This window comes from Hydractinia symbiolongicarpus, chromosome 15 (assembly GCF_029227915.1).
Source record: "Hydractinia symbiolongicarpus strain clone_291-10 chromosome 15, HSymV2.1, whole genome shotgun sequence".
Taxonomy (NCBI): Eukaryota; Metazoa; Cnidaria; class Hydrozoa; order Anthoathecata; family Hydractiniidae; genus Hydractinia; species Hydractinia symbiolongicarpus.
The window spans coordinates 3643825-3658472 of record NC_079889.1 but is presented as its reverse complement, the minus strand read 5'-3'; the positions used below and the strand labels follow the sequence as shown (position 1 = coordinate 3658472).

At 34.0% G+C, this 14648-nt stretch overlaps 2 protein-coding genes across 3 annotated transcripts; both read left to right on the top strand.

Annotated features, from left to right (window-relative positions):
* The first annotated feature begins 1324 nt into the window (after positions 1–1324).
* Positions 1325–5618, top strand: LOC130628848 (uncharacterized). Its single transcript, XM_057441874.1, has 2 exons — positions 1325–1474; positions 4516–5618. The coding sequence occupies exon 2, from the start codon at positions 4556–4558 to the stop codon at positions 5498–5500; it is 945 nt and encodes a 314-aa protein (XP_057297857.1). The 5' UTR covers positions 1325–1474; positions 4516–4555; the 3' UTR covers positions 5501–5618.
* A 2530-nt stretch (positions 5619–8148) lies between these two features.
* LOC130629130 (uncharacterized) lies at positions 8149–10775 on the top strand. 2 transcript variants are annotated; one of them, XM_057442236.1, is made up of 4 exons: positions 8473–8607; positions 8851–8982; positions 9129–9665; positions 9917–10775. In XM_057442236.1, the coding sequence occupies exons 2-4, from the start codon at positions 8949–8951 to the stop codon at positions 10726–10728; spliced, it is 1383 nt and encodes a 460-aa protein (XP_057298219.1). In that variant the 5' UTR covers positions 8473–8607; positions 8851–8948; the 3' UTR covers positions 10729–10775. The 2 variants fall into 2 exon arrangements, with proteins under 2 accessions (XP_057298218.1, XP_057298219.1); XM_057442235.1 differs by lacking the exon at positions 8851–8982 and having other exon boundaries at positions 8149–8607.
* The last annotated feature ends 3873 nt before the right edge of the window (positions 10776–14648 follow it).

Genomic DNA, 14648 nt, shown 5'->3' with positions numbered 1-14648 from the left:
GCAGTTATGTGGCTACCATTTTTATTACTGTTAAAAAAACTTACCGTAATGCATCGATTAAACGCCCCCTCGATTAAACACCCCCCCTAAATATCAAAATATTTAGTAAACGCCCCCGGCGTTTAATCGATGCATTACGGTATGCTGCAAAATAAAATTGCTGAGTAATTTTTTTAACCGGACAGGATAACGACAGGCGGTTTCCTGAATTTTTTTAACCGAAGCTGTGATGAGGTTTGTGGGAAAATGGTACTACGTCTATACTTATGTGGGACACGGTTTACCTGTACCAAGTGCTCAGTCCAGTGTTAACAGTAGGTTGTTTCTATGTTTCTGTTTAACTGAAATAGCAATAATGTTTTTTTCGGAAAAAGGTATGACACCTATATGGATGTGCGATATTGTTTACCTGTACATTTTTGAACTTGCAGCGGAAACATTCTCAGAAAAATAAAAAGGTGGAAAGTTATGTTTTGAAAAGTATATTACTATATACCTGTATTAAAGCGCTCAACCTGAATGTGTGGCACAGTTTACAGTTCTTACTAAGCGCTCTGCCAGGTAACGCAGTTACTGTGATTTAACCCAGCGTTCCGACGCCGGGTCCTCCGGCTAGTAAGTAATAATTTTAATGAAATCATTAGATCTAACGTGCCGTCATATCTGCATGGAAGTCGTTTTAGCGGGAAATATGCAAGAAAAACATTTCCAAAAATTTTAGTTCTCGTTCCGTCAAACTGGGGATACAATGCTTCTTCAGATAAGAAATCTTTGCGTAGAAACTTCGCAGATTTTTGCGTAGAATATTCGTCGCTAATTAGCTTCTTCCATACTTGCTCTTGTTCTTAACCTGCGCTTATATTTTGTTTAGTTGCAAAATAAAATAAAATCTATTTTTCCAAAAAATTGTGATCGAAAAATGTAATAGCTATATAGAACTTACGGAAAAAAATATATCTGCTTGTATGCCGTTTTTACCACATGCTCGCATTACGAATAATATCTCAGCGTAAAAACTCCCATGTGTATTGCAGCGGTGAGATGATATTTTAGAAGTTTTTTTTATGTTTCAACAACAACTTAAAATTTAATTGCTCAAGTGGGAATTTGCAGACAACATTTATATATTCTCCAGAGAGGTCTTTTTTGTTATGAAAATAATTTTAGAATTTTAAGGAGTTTAGAGAGTTTTATGCTATATTGATAATTGTAGTAATTTAGAATTTTGTGGTAGTTGCGTTTCTTATGCAGTTGATTGGCCATATATTGTTAAATTTCTGTAATGTGAACAAATTATTTTATTGCTTCTTCGCATATACAAACCAACAGGTTTTTAATTTTCTTGGATTAAAAAAAAGGAAAAAAAGAAGTCACGTGACCAGTTTGATTTTAACCGATGTGGCTACACAAAGATCTGTAAATGCTCTTGAATTTGCCGTATGGTAAATGAGCACAAATTTCACGTCTGTTTACAGTAAGTTAGCAAAATTATATATACAATTAAGATGAGTTATTATCTGTCATTTTAGAAAAAGAAGATGAAAAGGAGAGGATTTTTATTTAAATTTTTATTTTTTATACTAGAATAACCATTTCCGAACGAAAGTTTTGCCATGTGTACCTTTATGCAACCTGTTTTGTGTAAAAGGAAAGAACAACAAAATGAATAAGAAAACACAAAGCGAATTATAATACGTTTGTTAATTTTAATAATAAATAGGGTTAGTTTCGGTAGACTATATAATTTTTCGGTGTAGCTTGTGTTGAATAATGCGTTCCAGCTAAGTGTTGAACGAATCATAAAGTATCAGTTCATGTAATATGTTCAGCTTCTTTAGAAAAATTATTCTCCTTATTTTCGTAACAACATGAATCTGAAGTTCACAATGTGCAATGTATTTGATGGCTATTAATACTTCCTTTGTATAAATTTACACTGTCTACAAGCGTTGTCGCAACACACAAATAAATCTCGGTAATTTTCGGACAATTATTTCTGCTTCAATCTTAAAATTTTGCACAGATTAGGAGGGGTTAACTGAGTTTGTTTTTTTGTTTCCATTTTCGATATTATTTGATTGTGTTTAATTGTGGTATTATGTTATGACAAAACGAGATTTGTAACTTAAGCAAAGTTAGAAAGTAGTTAATTTGGTTTGAACACTCGCACCACTCAGATTCTAATATCAAAACATAGCGTTTTTCTCTGAGAGGCTTTCTACGGACGAGGAAGTTAATAAAAAAGTTAAGGGCGCTGGTCCAGTCAAAATGAAACAAATATTGAGGTAGTTTTGTCGTCATTTACTTAAAAATGGACATAATCGTTAGAGGGCTAACGCTGTGCAATAGACAGGTTGTGAAATCTCTAATTATGCACACGCGTAGCTGACAGCCTTTAAAATGTACTAGACACATGCTCCGGCACGCTTGCCTAACATAATGATTTACGTCAGGGTTCACAGGGTCTTGGTCATGCTAATGTGAGAAAAAAATAGCACGTTACAAGCGTTTGAATTTAATCAAACTAACCTACAAACATGTTTAAAATACGTGATTGACGGACTTCTAAATTAGTCGTTGTTTCTTGATTTTAACAAAAATTAAATCAAAATGTGTTAATGACAAGAGAAATGTTAAACATCCTAAATTTGTGACATCATCAAGCCACCTGTCAGGGATTTTTACTATCATAGTCTAACCCCACAATGAACCAACTCCCCTTTCCCTTCTTTTCTTAAGTGCTGACATTAGCAAAAACGTATCGCTGCCATTTTGTTTCTTTTAGGACGTACTATAAGTCGAAATCCCCCCCCCCAAGCCCCATCAACTCCCAACCACTGGTCATAATATGTTTGTAACCCCCCCCCCCCCCCCCCTGGACCAAGTTAGAAAGGTCTCCTTAATCACATATTTTAAAGACTTTTTTATATTGATTTTAAAAAAACTTCCGACCTTCCCTTTATTCTTTTGATATTCATGCCGACAATAAAATTCACAATAAAAAGTTTTGGTATTTACTTTTAAATATTTTTTTGCTGCTAAACGTATAACACCGGTGAACTGAATATCTAACACTATTTATCACATTTTCTTTTGTTAAACCCAAGTGTAAACTAGCCCATAGCAACATATATTTATCGGTTTCAAGTTCAAAGTCTTTACTAAGAATGTTTTTATTTTTTGATGAATAATACATCACCTAATTTGAATATCATGGAAAGAAGAAAACGTTAGGTCTGAGTAAACAATATACAACGGAAAATTCAGCATCGTGTAAAAGAACAGAATATTTTTTTGTTTAATCAGCTTTTGTTGTTTTCTTAGGTTTCTCTTTGTCTTTCATTCTATTTTTTATGTTTTAATTCATATTTAAAACTACATTCAACTGAGTTTAGATCGTTAGCATTTTGACGGGTAATTCCGTAGCAAGAGAAACGCTGGACAAGATTGTTGTTTATTGATGGTTTTTTTAACAAAACTTATAAAACAGAACTAATTAGCTACCAGTTTAATTAAAGACTTATCTGTATCGAAATGGCGCGATCAAGTCCTTGTATATTTAAATGTGGGGCTTTCACGAAGATTTCATTCCAGTTAAAAACACTTTGCAATACATTTTTTAAAAAAAAACTCTGAAAATTTGCCTTCGACCTGAGGTGTCCCTATTTCTTTATGTTGTTATATTGTAAACATATTTTTAAAGCAATTTTTTGCGACCCAAAATCAAAGTATCCACACATTTTGCAAATTCACCACAAGCGATTCTGCGAAAGATCAAAATGTTATATTTTTCAGAAAAAACTTTCAGGCTTTTTATTCTTTTCATTTCGCTATCATTTTCAGATATTCTATACCTCATTCTTCTTATAAAATAGGACAAGATGCTACGACTAAAGACAGAATTATTAGATTTAAACCAAAATTTTTGCATGATAAAATGAGTAAAAACTCCAGAGTAAAAATAAGATTAAGAAATTGTTTTTTATATTTATTTGTTAATAATTTACATTTACTTAGCTATTTATAAATACTTCATTTCTTGGTTATTCGACAAAACGCAAGAAAAAAGGGACGCACAAAAGCAGTTGTGTGCCAAATTATTTCACTTATTTGTCAAATTATTTCAGTGGTGAAAGGAAATTTTGACCGAGATTTGAACAGCTACTTACTTTAAAGTTATAGCCTAAAAGAGCTTTTTTACAGTCTATATAAACAAAATTAACTGAATAAACGTAATCAAGAATGTACAGAAGTGACAAAAATGTTCTTTAAGTGACAAATACGTTTTACAACGAATAACCTTTTTTGTCGAAAAAATTTGTCCGGCGAAAGTGTTACACATTTTTGTTTGTTTATTTTGTAAGGCAGTGTAAGTAGAATATACGAGTGTTAAAAAAGCAAACAGAATAATCCCAAGTCTCGGGGTGTCTTTGTATTAAACTCTTAACATCTGAGTCGATCTTGACTACTGCTTTTGTAACCCATAACATTTACATTACAACTTTCATATTTCAGATTAATTAAACGGAACTGAATTTTGCCAAGAGGGAAAAACATGCCTGCATTCTTTGTTCGAGCTAAACCTAACGAAGCTTTGATATTCGAAACATTAGGTGTACCCTTATCGGTAGCTAGACGTTGGTCAATTATACCGTTTCCATGCTGTCAAATGACAAGACGTTTCAACATTGGTCAATGTAAAATTAAATTTGAAGGCGATGATGTTATAACAAAAGACAATAAGAAAGTAACGTTAACTTGCTGGCTAACGTTTGTTATAGATGGAAGTTCCAAGAAGAATATTATGAAAGCATACAAGGATTTTTGTGGAATAAAAAAATCAAGAGAATCTAAGGTTACAAATGGTAGCACTGAAGTTGAATGCGCCATTATTGATATTGTTAATGAATGTATGATGTTGCAGTTGTTAAAGATGACTTTAAAAGAGTTAATACAATTTAACTGGTTATTCGTAGACGCTGTCTTTACAAGGGCAAAGTATATCTTGATAAGAAACTGCGTTAATCTACAGGAATTGAGATTATTGGAAATAAAAGAATACACAAAAATTGCTGATCAACTTGAATACGAAGAAGAAAATATCTTTGAAGAAGAAGTTGAAGTCGTTCTTAACACTAGTAACACCTCAACACAAATTGGATTACCTAATCGTTTACCTAATAGTATATCTAATGGTTTACCTAAAGGTTCTGCGGCAGAGTCAGTGGAACTAAATGGAATACTACCTACAATGCAAAACAATGAGGTGACTCCAAAAAGGGAAGATTCCAAGATAGCAGCTGATATGGCAATTATAGCTGAAGTAAGAACAGAAATCAGTAATAAAGAATTGCATGTGGATGTAAAGGGGATACAACCTGATGTAGTGTGCATGTCAAATAAGAGAGAAACACATGACGATATTGTTGCTGAATCAGCATTTTCTGAGCATGAAAATCATATTTCTAGTGAAAATACATTGCTTTTAGGACATTTATAATATTCTTTAAAGAAATTTTGTTATTTCAGTTCAGAATGACATTTAAATTTATTTTTGTTGTAAGTATTTGAAATTTAGAATACATGTTTTTTGTCTGAGAGAATATATATTTCGTATCAATAATTTAAAAAGACAAGAAAAATAAACGCCACGCCTACTTTACCTTGTAAGACAGTTGCTATAAAAATCAAACTTCAGCCTTGCTCCCAGGCTTTTTGATTACTCTAAAAAAATGTTTTAGTTGGTGCTTTCAAAATAACTTGTGCCATTTAAGACGGAAATGTTAAGCTCTACCGTTAATAAGCGTACCAAAGTAATATTAAGTCTCGACATTCACCTACTCAACAGCTGCCCAAAGTTTTGCAGAAGGTTTTTATATTAGTGATGAGTAAGCATTGTACAACACAATTAACCCTATTCATTTTGGGTGTGAGTGACCCGGTCAAAGGTTGGGAAAAGGAGGCAGAAATTCCCAACCCTTCTGTTTTATAAAAACGTTGAGGCTGGGAATTTGCCTAATAATAAAAAACATTTGAAGATCAGTCTAATTCCTTTAACAGCACTTTTCTTCCTTCTGCAAGGAAACATAATTTTCCACGTGAGGACAAAATGGTTAAAATAAGCTACACATTACCTTTAGCAAATTTATACGTAGATACATTGACTTCTTATGATCATTGGGTTATCTATTCATTTTATGCCAATGTGACTATAATGCGGCATCAAAATAAATCCTTCAGGAGAAAGACATATTTCTTGACCCAAATACGCAACCATTAAACCTCGAGGGCTGAGTTTAAGGGGCAAATGTTTTTTATCTTAAGTGTTCTTCACATTATTAGCATATACCAGCTCGTTTAAATTCGTAATTCTGGTATGTTCTTCGTATGACAATTGTTGTCGATATTGCATGAAATTGGAAATTAAAGTTGTTAAGTTAAACTTTAAATAACGTTGCTTCATATTATATTTATCTACGGTTTTCACAGCTTTGAGCAATGTGTGACCCTGAAATTTGTTAAGATTGTTTAATTTGTTCCTTAGGCCTTAACGTCACAACCAGGCTCCTGGAATGGAGTCGTGTAAAAGGATTTCTGGCAATGGCGGACAATGGTAAAAATGTTTATTATCGCCCATTAATCTCAACATGCAATTTCCCTTTAACCCTATTCGGTCCGGGGTTTTTCGAACATACTATGACCATTCCGCCTCAATAACCTTTCATAGGGATCTTCAAATTGAATCAAAACTTGGCGCACTTATAGTACGTCGTAAAAGGATCAAAATGGCAGCAATAAATTTTTGCTTGCGTCCGCACATTTTCTCTGACGTCATCAGAATCTTGAAATTTCTTAAAAATGCCATTATCTGCTTAAAATTTAATTACTTTTGTTCCAGAGCGAATTTTTGCATTCTGTTTAAAGATTCTGAAAGCTAAATAAAAGTTATTTAACATATTTTCCGGGTTTTACGTGGATCGCATAAAAAAGCGCCCAAAAATCCGGTTTTTCCGATTTTTGGCTAAAATCCGACAAAATCGGGAAATCGGATTAATCACGTGTCCAAATTAAACACGATGATTCTTCTTAATAAAACAAAGTTGTGTTGCAAGTTACAAGTTGTAAGATTATTTTTAACAGGAGTTATTAAATTTTCTCCATTATAAGGATTTTATAGAGATTTTTAGGAGTAGTTTCGATTAATGGCCAATATCAAAGCCTCTGAAAGGTATGGGACCTAAAAATTTGGCTTGCAGGTGTTTAATAGATAAATACTGAAACTGAGTAAGTTTCATAGCCATATAACATAGCAATAAGGATTTATTAAAGAAAAACCGTCAGGGTGGGGGCGGAATCCGCCCCCTCACACCGAATAGGGTTAAAACAAAAGAAGGACATTTGACTCTGATCATTTTTCGTCTTTTTATTCTAACAAATCATACGGTTATGAATGTTTTCCACATTCATTACTTACTTGTTGAATGAAACTTAGTCTGAATTTTAAAATTTTTATTTTAATTCAGTTGCTGAACCAGAACATTTTGAAGACCGAAGGGCACGTAAAACAAATTAGAGGATGTGCTGTATCCATGCAAGAGGCAAATAGGATGGTTTGTTTTGAAACAAAATTTTTATGGTAGTCATGATTCGCTTAACATCTAAACTGTGACCTGAACAGAAATGTAGATCCGCGCGCTGTAGTTGCAAAAACAGGGAAGAAAAATAATCATTCCACACATTATGCATCTATACTTAGTTCGCTCCTTTGGCCATTTTGTAAAGTGTACCGGTTACACAGGTAGAATAGCCTGTATTCGTATTTATATGCTTATGACAAATTGGTGCCAATGTTACATTTGACATATTAACGAAAGAAATGCAATATCATGATTTGTGAATGATGAAAGTTAGGTGCAATTGACAATGTTGCTTTGCATATAGTTGCAAAAATAAATAACAAAAAATATAATGAAATACGTTTTGTAGAATAAATGTGTGTGAAAAATACAACTTTGACGTAACCAAGGTGTATTTTTTCTAACTAGTTAGCTCAACTGCGAATGTGTCTCTCCCGTGGAGGCTTCAGCGATAAAGAATAACGATATGCATTGGCATTAACATAAAACAGTCGTGGAGAATTTAACTAAAATATTCAACAGAAAAGATGCCATTTCATAGCAACACATTTTAGAGCTTGGTTATTTCTTTTATTAAAAATTAATTAAGAAATAACAATAACAGGTCAGGTTCAAGGAAGGAAGCATTATGCCATAGTATCACGGTGTTAAAAAAATACATTTTAGATAATATAGAAAAGCTGTAAACTCAATGTTATTTTGCGATCAGATAATTCCTTCCTCATCATGAGTTTTTCTCATATAAGTATACTCACCCTGTTGATACTTTTCTCACGTGGAGAAAAGACGATTGAAGTTAAGTCTGCAAGTGACTTTAAAGATGTTCTTCCAACAGATATCAAAGGTCCAAAGTCTCTCAGTGACGATATTGCTATTATTGGAGCAGGACCTAGTGGAATTCATATGGCTTACTTGTTAAAAGAGAAAGGTTTTAAAAATGTGAAGATTCTAGAAAGAACCAACCGCCTCGGTGAGTATTTTTTGGTCTTCTTAATCAGGCACGTTAGTAATTTTTTCTGAACAATTCTAATTCTACTAGGTTTAAAGAAGTCCCAGGTTAATCTGAGGTTGAAGTTACAAAAGATTCAATAATTGATGTTAAACAATATAACCCTACCTTCTTATAAGTAAAAATTAGGGCAAATTTAGGGAATTTTAAGGCTCCAAATAAATAATTTTAAAGCCTGCTAAAAAAAATTAAAATTCCTTATAGCTACAACAGATAAACAGTTGTAATGGTGTGCCAACCCGGCATGGGATGTGAATGTTAATCTGAAATTTTGAAATCTAAAGTAAAACTGATAAACCTCAATGCAAATTTCGTTTACCATTTTCTTCCTTTTAGGTAAGTGTAATCTGCAAGATTTTTAAAATTTTCTGAACGGTTTTTTGATAACGAACTTCATACACGTTTCTAGTAACTTTCTATTCATTAAATTTTTAGAAATCCAATTTTTTCTCACCATTTACTTTTGCTTCTTTCTATTTCAGGCGGAAAGTCAACATCAATCAAATACAGAGGCACCATACACGAGCTGGGAACAGTTTATATATCTAAAGACTACGAAGAAAATGTAATTTCTCTACTAAAACAATTTACTAACAATAGCTTAGTTCCAATACCTATGGCAAGCGTTTGGGCAGATAACTCAACAAGTGGCATTCCATTTGCGACTTATATTTTTCTTAAGCTGAAATCCAAATATAAGGACGTGTCGTTGGATAATTTGAAAAAGATGTATGTCTCCACCATATACAAATACATAGCATTACATCGAAGCTTGTTCGGTGAATATAAAGGAGAGTTAATGCCAGAACCAAGTGAACAAACAAAGTCTAAAATTTCTGGTTCGTTTTATGATTTTTTAAAACGCAACGAGTTGGAGGATTTGAAAGATTTACTGACAGCGTCTTTTACCTTACAAGGGTATGGTCAATTAGATGAGGTACCAGCCTTGTATGGATTACTATGGAACACACCAAGGTTGATGCAAGGCATTGTTAGTTTCTTGAATGGTGATGACGGAGGTGAATGAAGCCTAATCTGTTGTGTTACTATTATGTATCTACCAAATAAAACAGTTCAATTGAAGTCTTCAACTAAAAAAATTATTTATCTATCTAACGTTTATCTACATCTATCTATTTATTTATTTATTTATCTAATTATTGCTTGGCTTTAAAAATTGTTGAAACAAGTTGACAAGGAGTGGATTTACTCAAATTATTTCCCTTTAGAAATATTGTAAAAGTTTGATTAATGTTGTATTTCATTCTAGGTTTATACATTCTTTCAAATGGCTTTGAGAGTCTTTGGAGTTCAATGGCAATTACACTCGACCTTGATATAACGTACAACATTTCCGTCCGATATATTCACATTGACGACAATGCGCATGACATAAACGGCAAGACCAATAAGATCTTTGTCTACTATAAAGATGACCCAAAAGGACCAATTAAAATCGAAAGTTACGACTTCCTTATATGGACACCTCCAGTGTCTAAAATTGTGAAACTTATTGGTGGCAAAGAAACGAAGGAGGAGAAGAAAATGTTCTCCTCCATGGAGCATACGTATTACACTACATCTCTAGTTGATGTGTTCGAATCGAAACGAAGCGTTAGCCCAGTAGACTGGTGGTTTGATCGCATCTATTCAAAGCAGAACATGGCTGTATGGGCGTCAAGAGAAAGTTACGCCAGTACACACGGTTACCATGGATACAGTTATGCCGAGGGTAAGTACCCGACAGGAGACGATGGTGATAAGAAACGAACATCGGTTTTTTATCAGTACAGCAAGAAGAAGCCTAATAAAAGGCAACTACGATCTATACTGAAACAGCATCTGAAAAATTATGGGGCTACCAGAAGTAGGATGTTATACCAGCGAAAATGGCCATATTTTGAAAGGTTTAATTTTCGAGATGCAGAACAGGGCCATCATTGGAAAGTCTTGAGATTGCAAGGAAAACACAAAATTTGGTTTTGTGGGAGCTCGGTTTCTTTTGAATCAGTAAAAAGTGTGATTGAATACAACCACTTACTGGTTTCAAGAATGAAGAAACCTGAAGTTAGAATTGACTGATTAGGTATAGTTAAAAAAAGTTATAAAAGATTTAATTCTTTCGGTTACACCGACCCCTTTTTTATATATCGCACCCCGGCAGGAAAAGATTAAGCCCTGTGTATTGCCTAAAACTGATAGGAAAAAAGGAAAGATTTTGTTGTCTTTTCCGATCATTTTAATGCAAAGATCATTTGTTGGAAGTCAGCACTCTGAAGAATGTTATCAAATTTAAAATAAATTCTAAATTGCAATGAGTCTTAGACAGCATGAAACGTTAGAGACCCAATTCGCTACAAAAATATCACTTAGTCGCTTGTAATAATCTTCTTAATTTCTTAAACATAGAGATAAAAAACGGATGAAAGAACGACCATATCAATTTATTAAAGTCTTATAACCGGGTATGTAAGATACAGTCAATCCCTATTTTGCCTTGTCACGTGACCAAGGAAACAGATACTATCTAGTCTTATTCACTACACTTGTATTGCATATACGAAGGTTATAAAGGGTTAATAAATCAAGTTATTTTCCATTGAATGCAACGAATTAGAAAATAAGCAAGTTCTCATTTCATGATTTTCTAAATTTTTGATACAAAAATTCGTTATAATAAGAAATCTAGGTTGCGCCATCATTGAAAACATTCTTAAATTCACATGCTGATCTTGTAGATAAACAAAAGGACAATTAGGATATTCTGTAAATGCTGTCTAGTTTAAGGTTTAAAATCGTATACAAATAAGATTTGTAAATGTGATATAACCCTTTTAAACCAGTTAAATTCAAACATTAAAATAAGATTTGTTCCACATTTAGGGACATACAGCTACAAATCTTGACGTCAACGAAAGCACACAACTGCACAAACACCTATAACTCACTTCCTATTCTAATGCTGCAGTATAAAAGATAGAAAAGTTTAACGCTTTTCTAGTCTCTGGCAAGATTGAGATAAGGATTGCACCTATGGTCCAGTACCTTAAAATACTCTAGCATAATAATTGACATCTGTATGACAAAAACAACCTTGGTAGTTTATTTGCACTGAGCAATTATCTGTAGCTAAGTGACAATGGAAGACTTTTTTTATTATGTCCAATAATATTACATGACCTAATGTTATTGGTAAAGGAAGGTTTTTGGCTATTTCTCGATATGGTTAAACAGACTTCACAACAGGCAGACTCCAACCATTTTTCTTTTACAGATCCATAGACCAGGATAACAACGGTGAATGCACTAATGGCAGTTTCTGGATTGTCAATATTAGGAAACAGTTCACGCGACGGCCCATTAAGTTCCAAAAAATAAACGAAACATGTCACACTGTCAGTAAAAATTTAAATTGATTAAGATTTATAAATTAACCAAATGACCTAAGGTCTAAAGTCGCGACGTTATTGCTGGAAACTAAGTTTCTTTTCAGATTCTGTACGGCAATGCTTTGCAGGTGTGACTGCTCATGCGCAGTGAGTTAGTATTTCAGGCGATTCTCGCAAGGGTTCTTCCTCGATCGTCAGTTGGCCTTAGCGTCTCAAACATGGCGGACGAAGAAATCCAAAAGATTGTCGAAGCAAAACTTGCCAAGGATCAAGAATCAACTTCAGAAGCTGCTGCTACCGTTGCAGAAATTGCCAAAAGGTTCCTAGAAAAGCACGAAAAGAAGGTAGAAGCTACTATAGAAGCACAACGCAACTTACAGTCAAGTAACTTAAAAAGGCGAGGTAACCAAAAACAGATGGAATTCTGCACTAAACTGCTTACTACATTAGACAGAGCGCAAGAGAGCATCGCTGAAAATGAAGTTAATGCCACTAAAGAACACCTTGAAGGTAAGAAGTTAATACGGAAACGTGTCAAACTTATACGGTTAGCGGATAGGGAGGATTGGCAAACTGCTAAGGAATATGAAAGCGATGATCTAGCCTCTAATTCTGAGGACGGGCGCGCCATAAACAGAGCAATAAGAACAGCAAATGCTAAAAAGGAAAAAATTAAAAAAGCAAAGTTACGATTTAAGCCTGCGGAAACTCGCAGAAGATACGTTAATTATCACAGTCAAAATACTACGTTTGTTCCCAACGTACGAAACCCCACATCTACATGGTCTTATCCGCGATTATGTTGGATTTGTCAAAAGCAAGGACATATTCCGGCGTATTCTCCTACCATTACCTAACATCCAAAGTAGCGACAGAAGATAAAAGTTTTTTGAACTATTGCAGACAGTCCGATTTGTGTTAAATCTTTAATTTTACGTTACGCCGAAAGAAAAAGGCTTGTTTCAGACTTCAGACATGTGAAAAATATTATTAAATTTCCGAAGTTTAAATACGAAGACCTTAAAGTTGCGTCACAGCATTGAAAGAAGGATTTTTATTTTTCATCCTTCGATCTTAAAAGCGGTTATCACCACATAAGCATACAAGAACAGGATAGGACATTTCTTGGTTTTTCATGGACATACGGCAATGGGTTGACAAAATTTTAACACTATCAAAATCACATTGTATTTAGACGACGGTATTTTATGCGCACAATCATATTCTTTAACAAAATTTCAAGCCGGTCTTGCTTAAAACGATCTACATAATGCAGGATTTATAGTTAATTAAGAAAAGGTGCATTTAGAACCAGCGCAAATTGGAACTTATATAGGATTTAATATCGACACAACAAAAATGGAATTTTCCGTACCAAAACAGAAAATTATAAAACTTTTACATCTGTTATCTACTGCTGTTAATTCCAAGTCGGTGAGCGCAAAATTAATTTCAAGAATTGCCGGTTCCTTGATCTCTATGTCAATTGCAATAGGCTCGTTGACTAGACTCTTTACTAGACAAATGTACGCATTTATTGTGTCCAGAAAAAATTGGTACTCCTCGATGGATATAAGTGAACCTCAGTGAAAAAAAAGAGTTGTTATTTTGACTGGTAAATTTAGAAAAATCAGACGCATTTAGAATCAGGGTTAACCCGACAACGACTAAAGTAGTTTACAGTGACGCTAGTAGCGGCGGGTATGGCGATTACATAGTAGAAAGGCTAGATATAACTATAGCAAGGGGCGACTTCACTTCCTCAGATAAACAAAAAAGTTCTGCATACCCAGAATTGCTAGCTGTAAAACTTATTCTCGAGGCATTGGAAAGCGAACTTGTGAACGAAAACGTTCAATGGTTTTCGGACAATGTCAACGTCGCTCGAATAATCGAAATTGGTAGCAATACGGAATATTTGCAACTTTTGGCTATTGATATCTTTGGAATTTGCCTTCGTTCCAATATAAAATTATTCGCCTCGTGGATCCCTCGCGAACAAAACTCTACAGCCGATTTTCTTTCCAAAATTAAGGATACAGATAATTGGAGCATAGACACAGAGTCATTTCTTTACATACAAAAAGAGTTCGGAAAATTTACAATAGATCGATTTGCCGACGACCTAAACAAACAAAATATTTTTGTTCCGGCTCAGAAAGCGTTAACGCATTTTCTTGCGATTGGTCAGGAGAATTTAATTGGTTTTGTCCACCTATTAGTATGGTTGGTGATACTTTAAAACACGCGAAATTTTGCAGAGCTGATGGCGTATTATTGGTCCCTTTGTGAACATCGTCTTATTTTTAGCCATTATTATCTTCGAACAGGGAATTCTTTGATTCGTTTGTAAAGTCGTTTATACTGCTGGACCCATTTTACATTAATAACACAGGTTGTAAATCTGTTTTTAATGGTTTTGCTAATTTGTATGCAATAGCAATGTTACTTCGAGTCCCATAGGATATCGTGAACAAACTTAATTATAGCGATCAATTGACTGTTTTCAGCACAACGCCACACAGGGCTTCATGAGTAAAGCTTAAATTGTTTGGATACCTCGCCGCACAGGGCTTGAGTAAAACTTGATGAAAGAATTATTTCGATATCTCG

Coding starts and splice junctions, on each gene's coding strand:
- LOC130628848 (XM_057441874.1), top strand. CDS start 4,556: ATGCCTGCATTCTTTGTTCGAGCTAAACCTAACGAAGCTTTGATATTC.
- LOC130629130 (XM_057442235.1), top strand. CDS start 8,364: ATGAGTTTTTCTCATATAAGTATACTCACCCTGTTGATACTTTTCTCA. Junction 8,608..9,128: donor AGAAAGAACCAACCGCCTCG/GTGAGTATTTTT, acceptor TTTCTATTTCAG/GCGGAAAGTCAACATCAATC. Junction 9,666..9,916: donor CTTGAATGGTGATGACGGAG/GTGAATGAAGCC, acceptor ATTTCATTCTAG/GTTTATACATTCTTTCAAAT.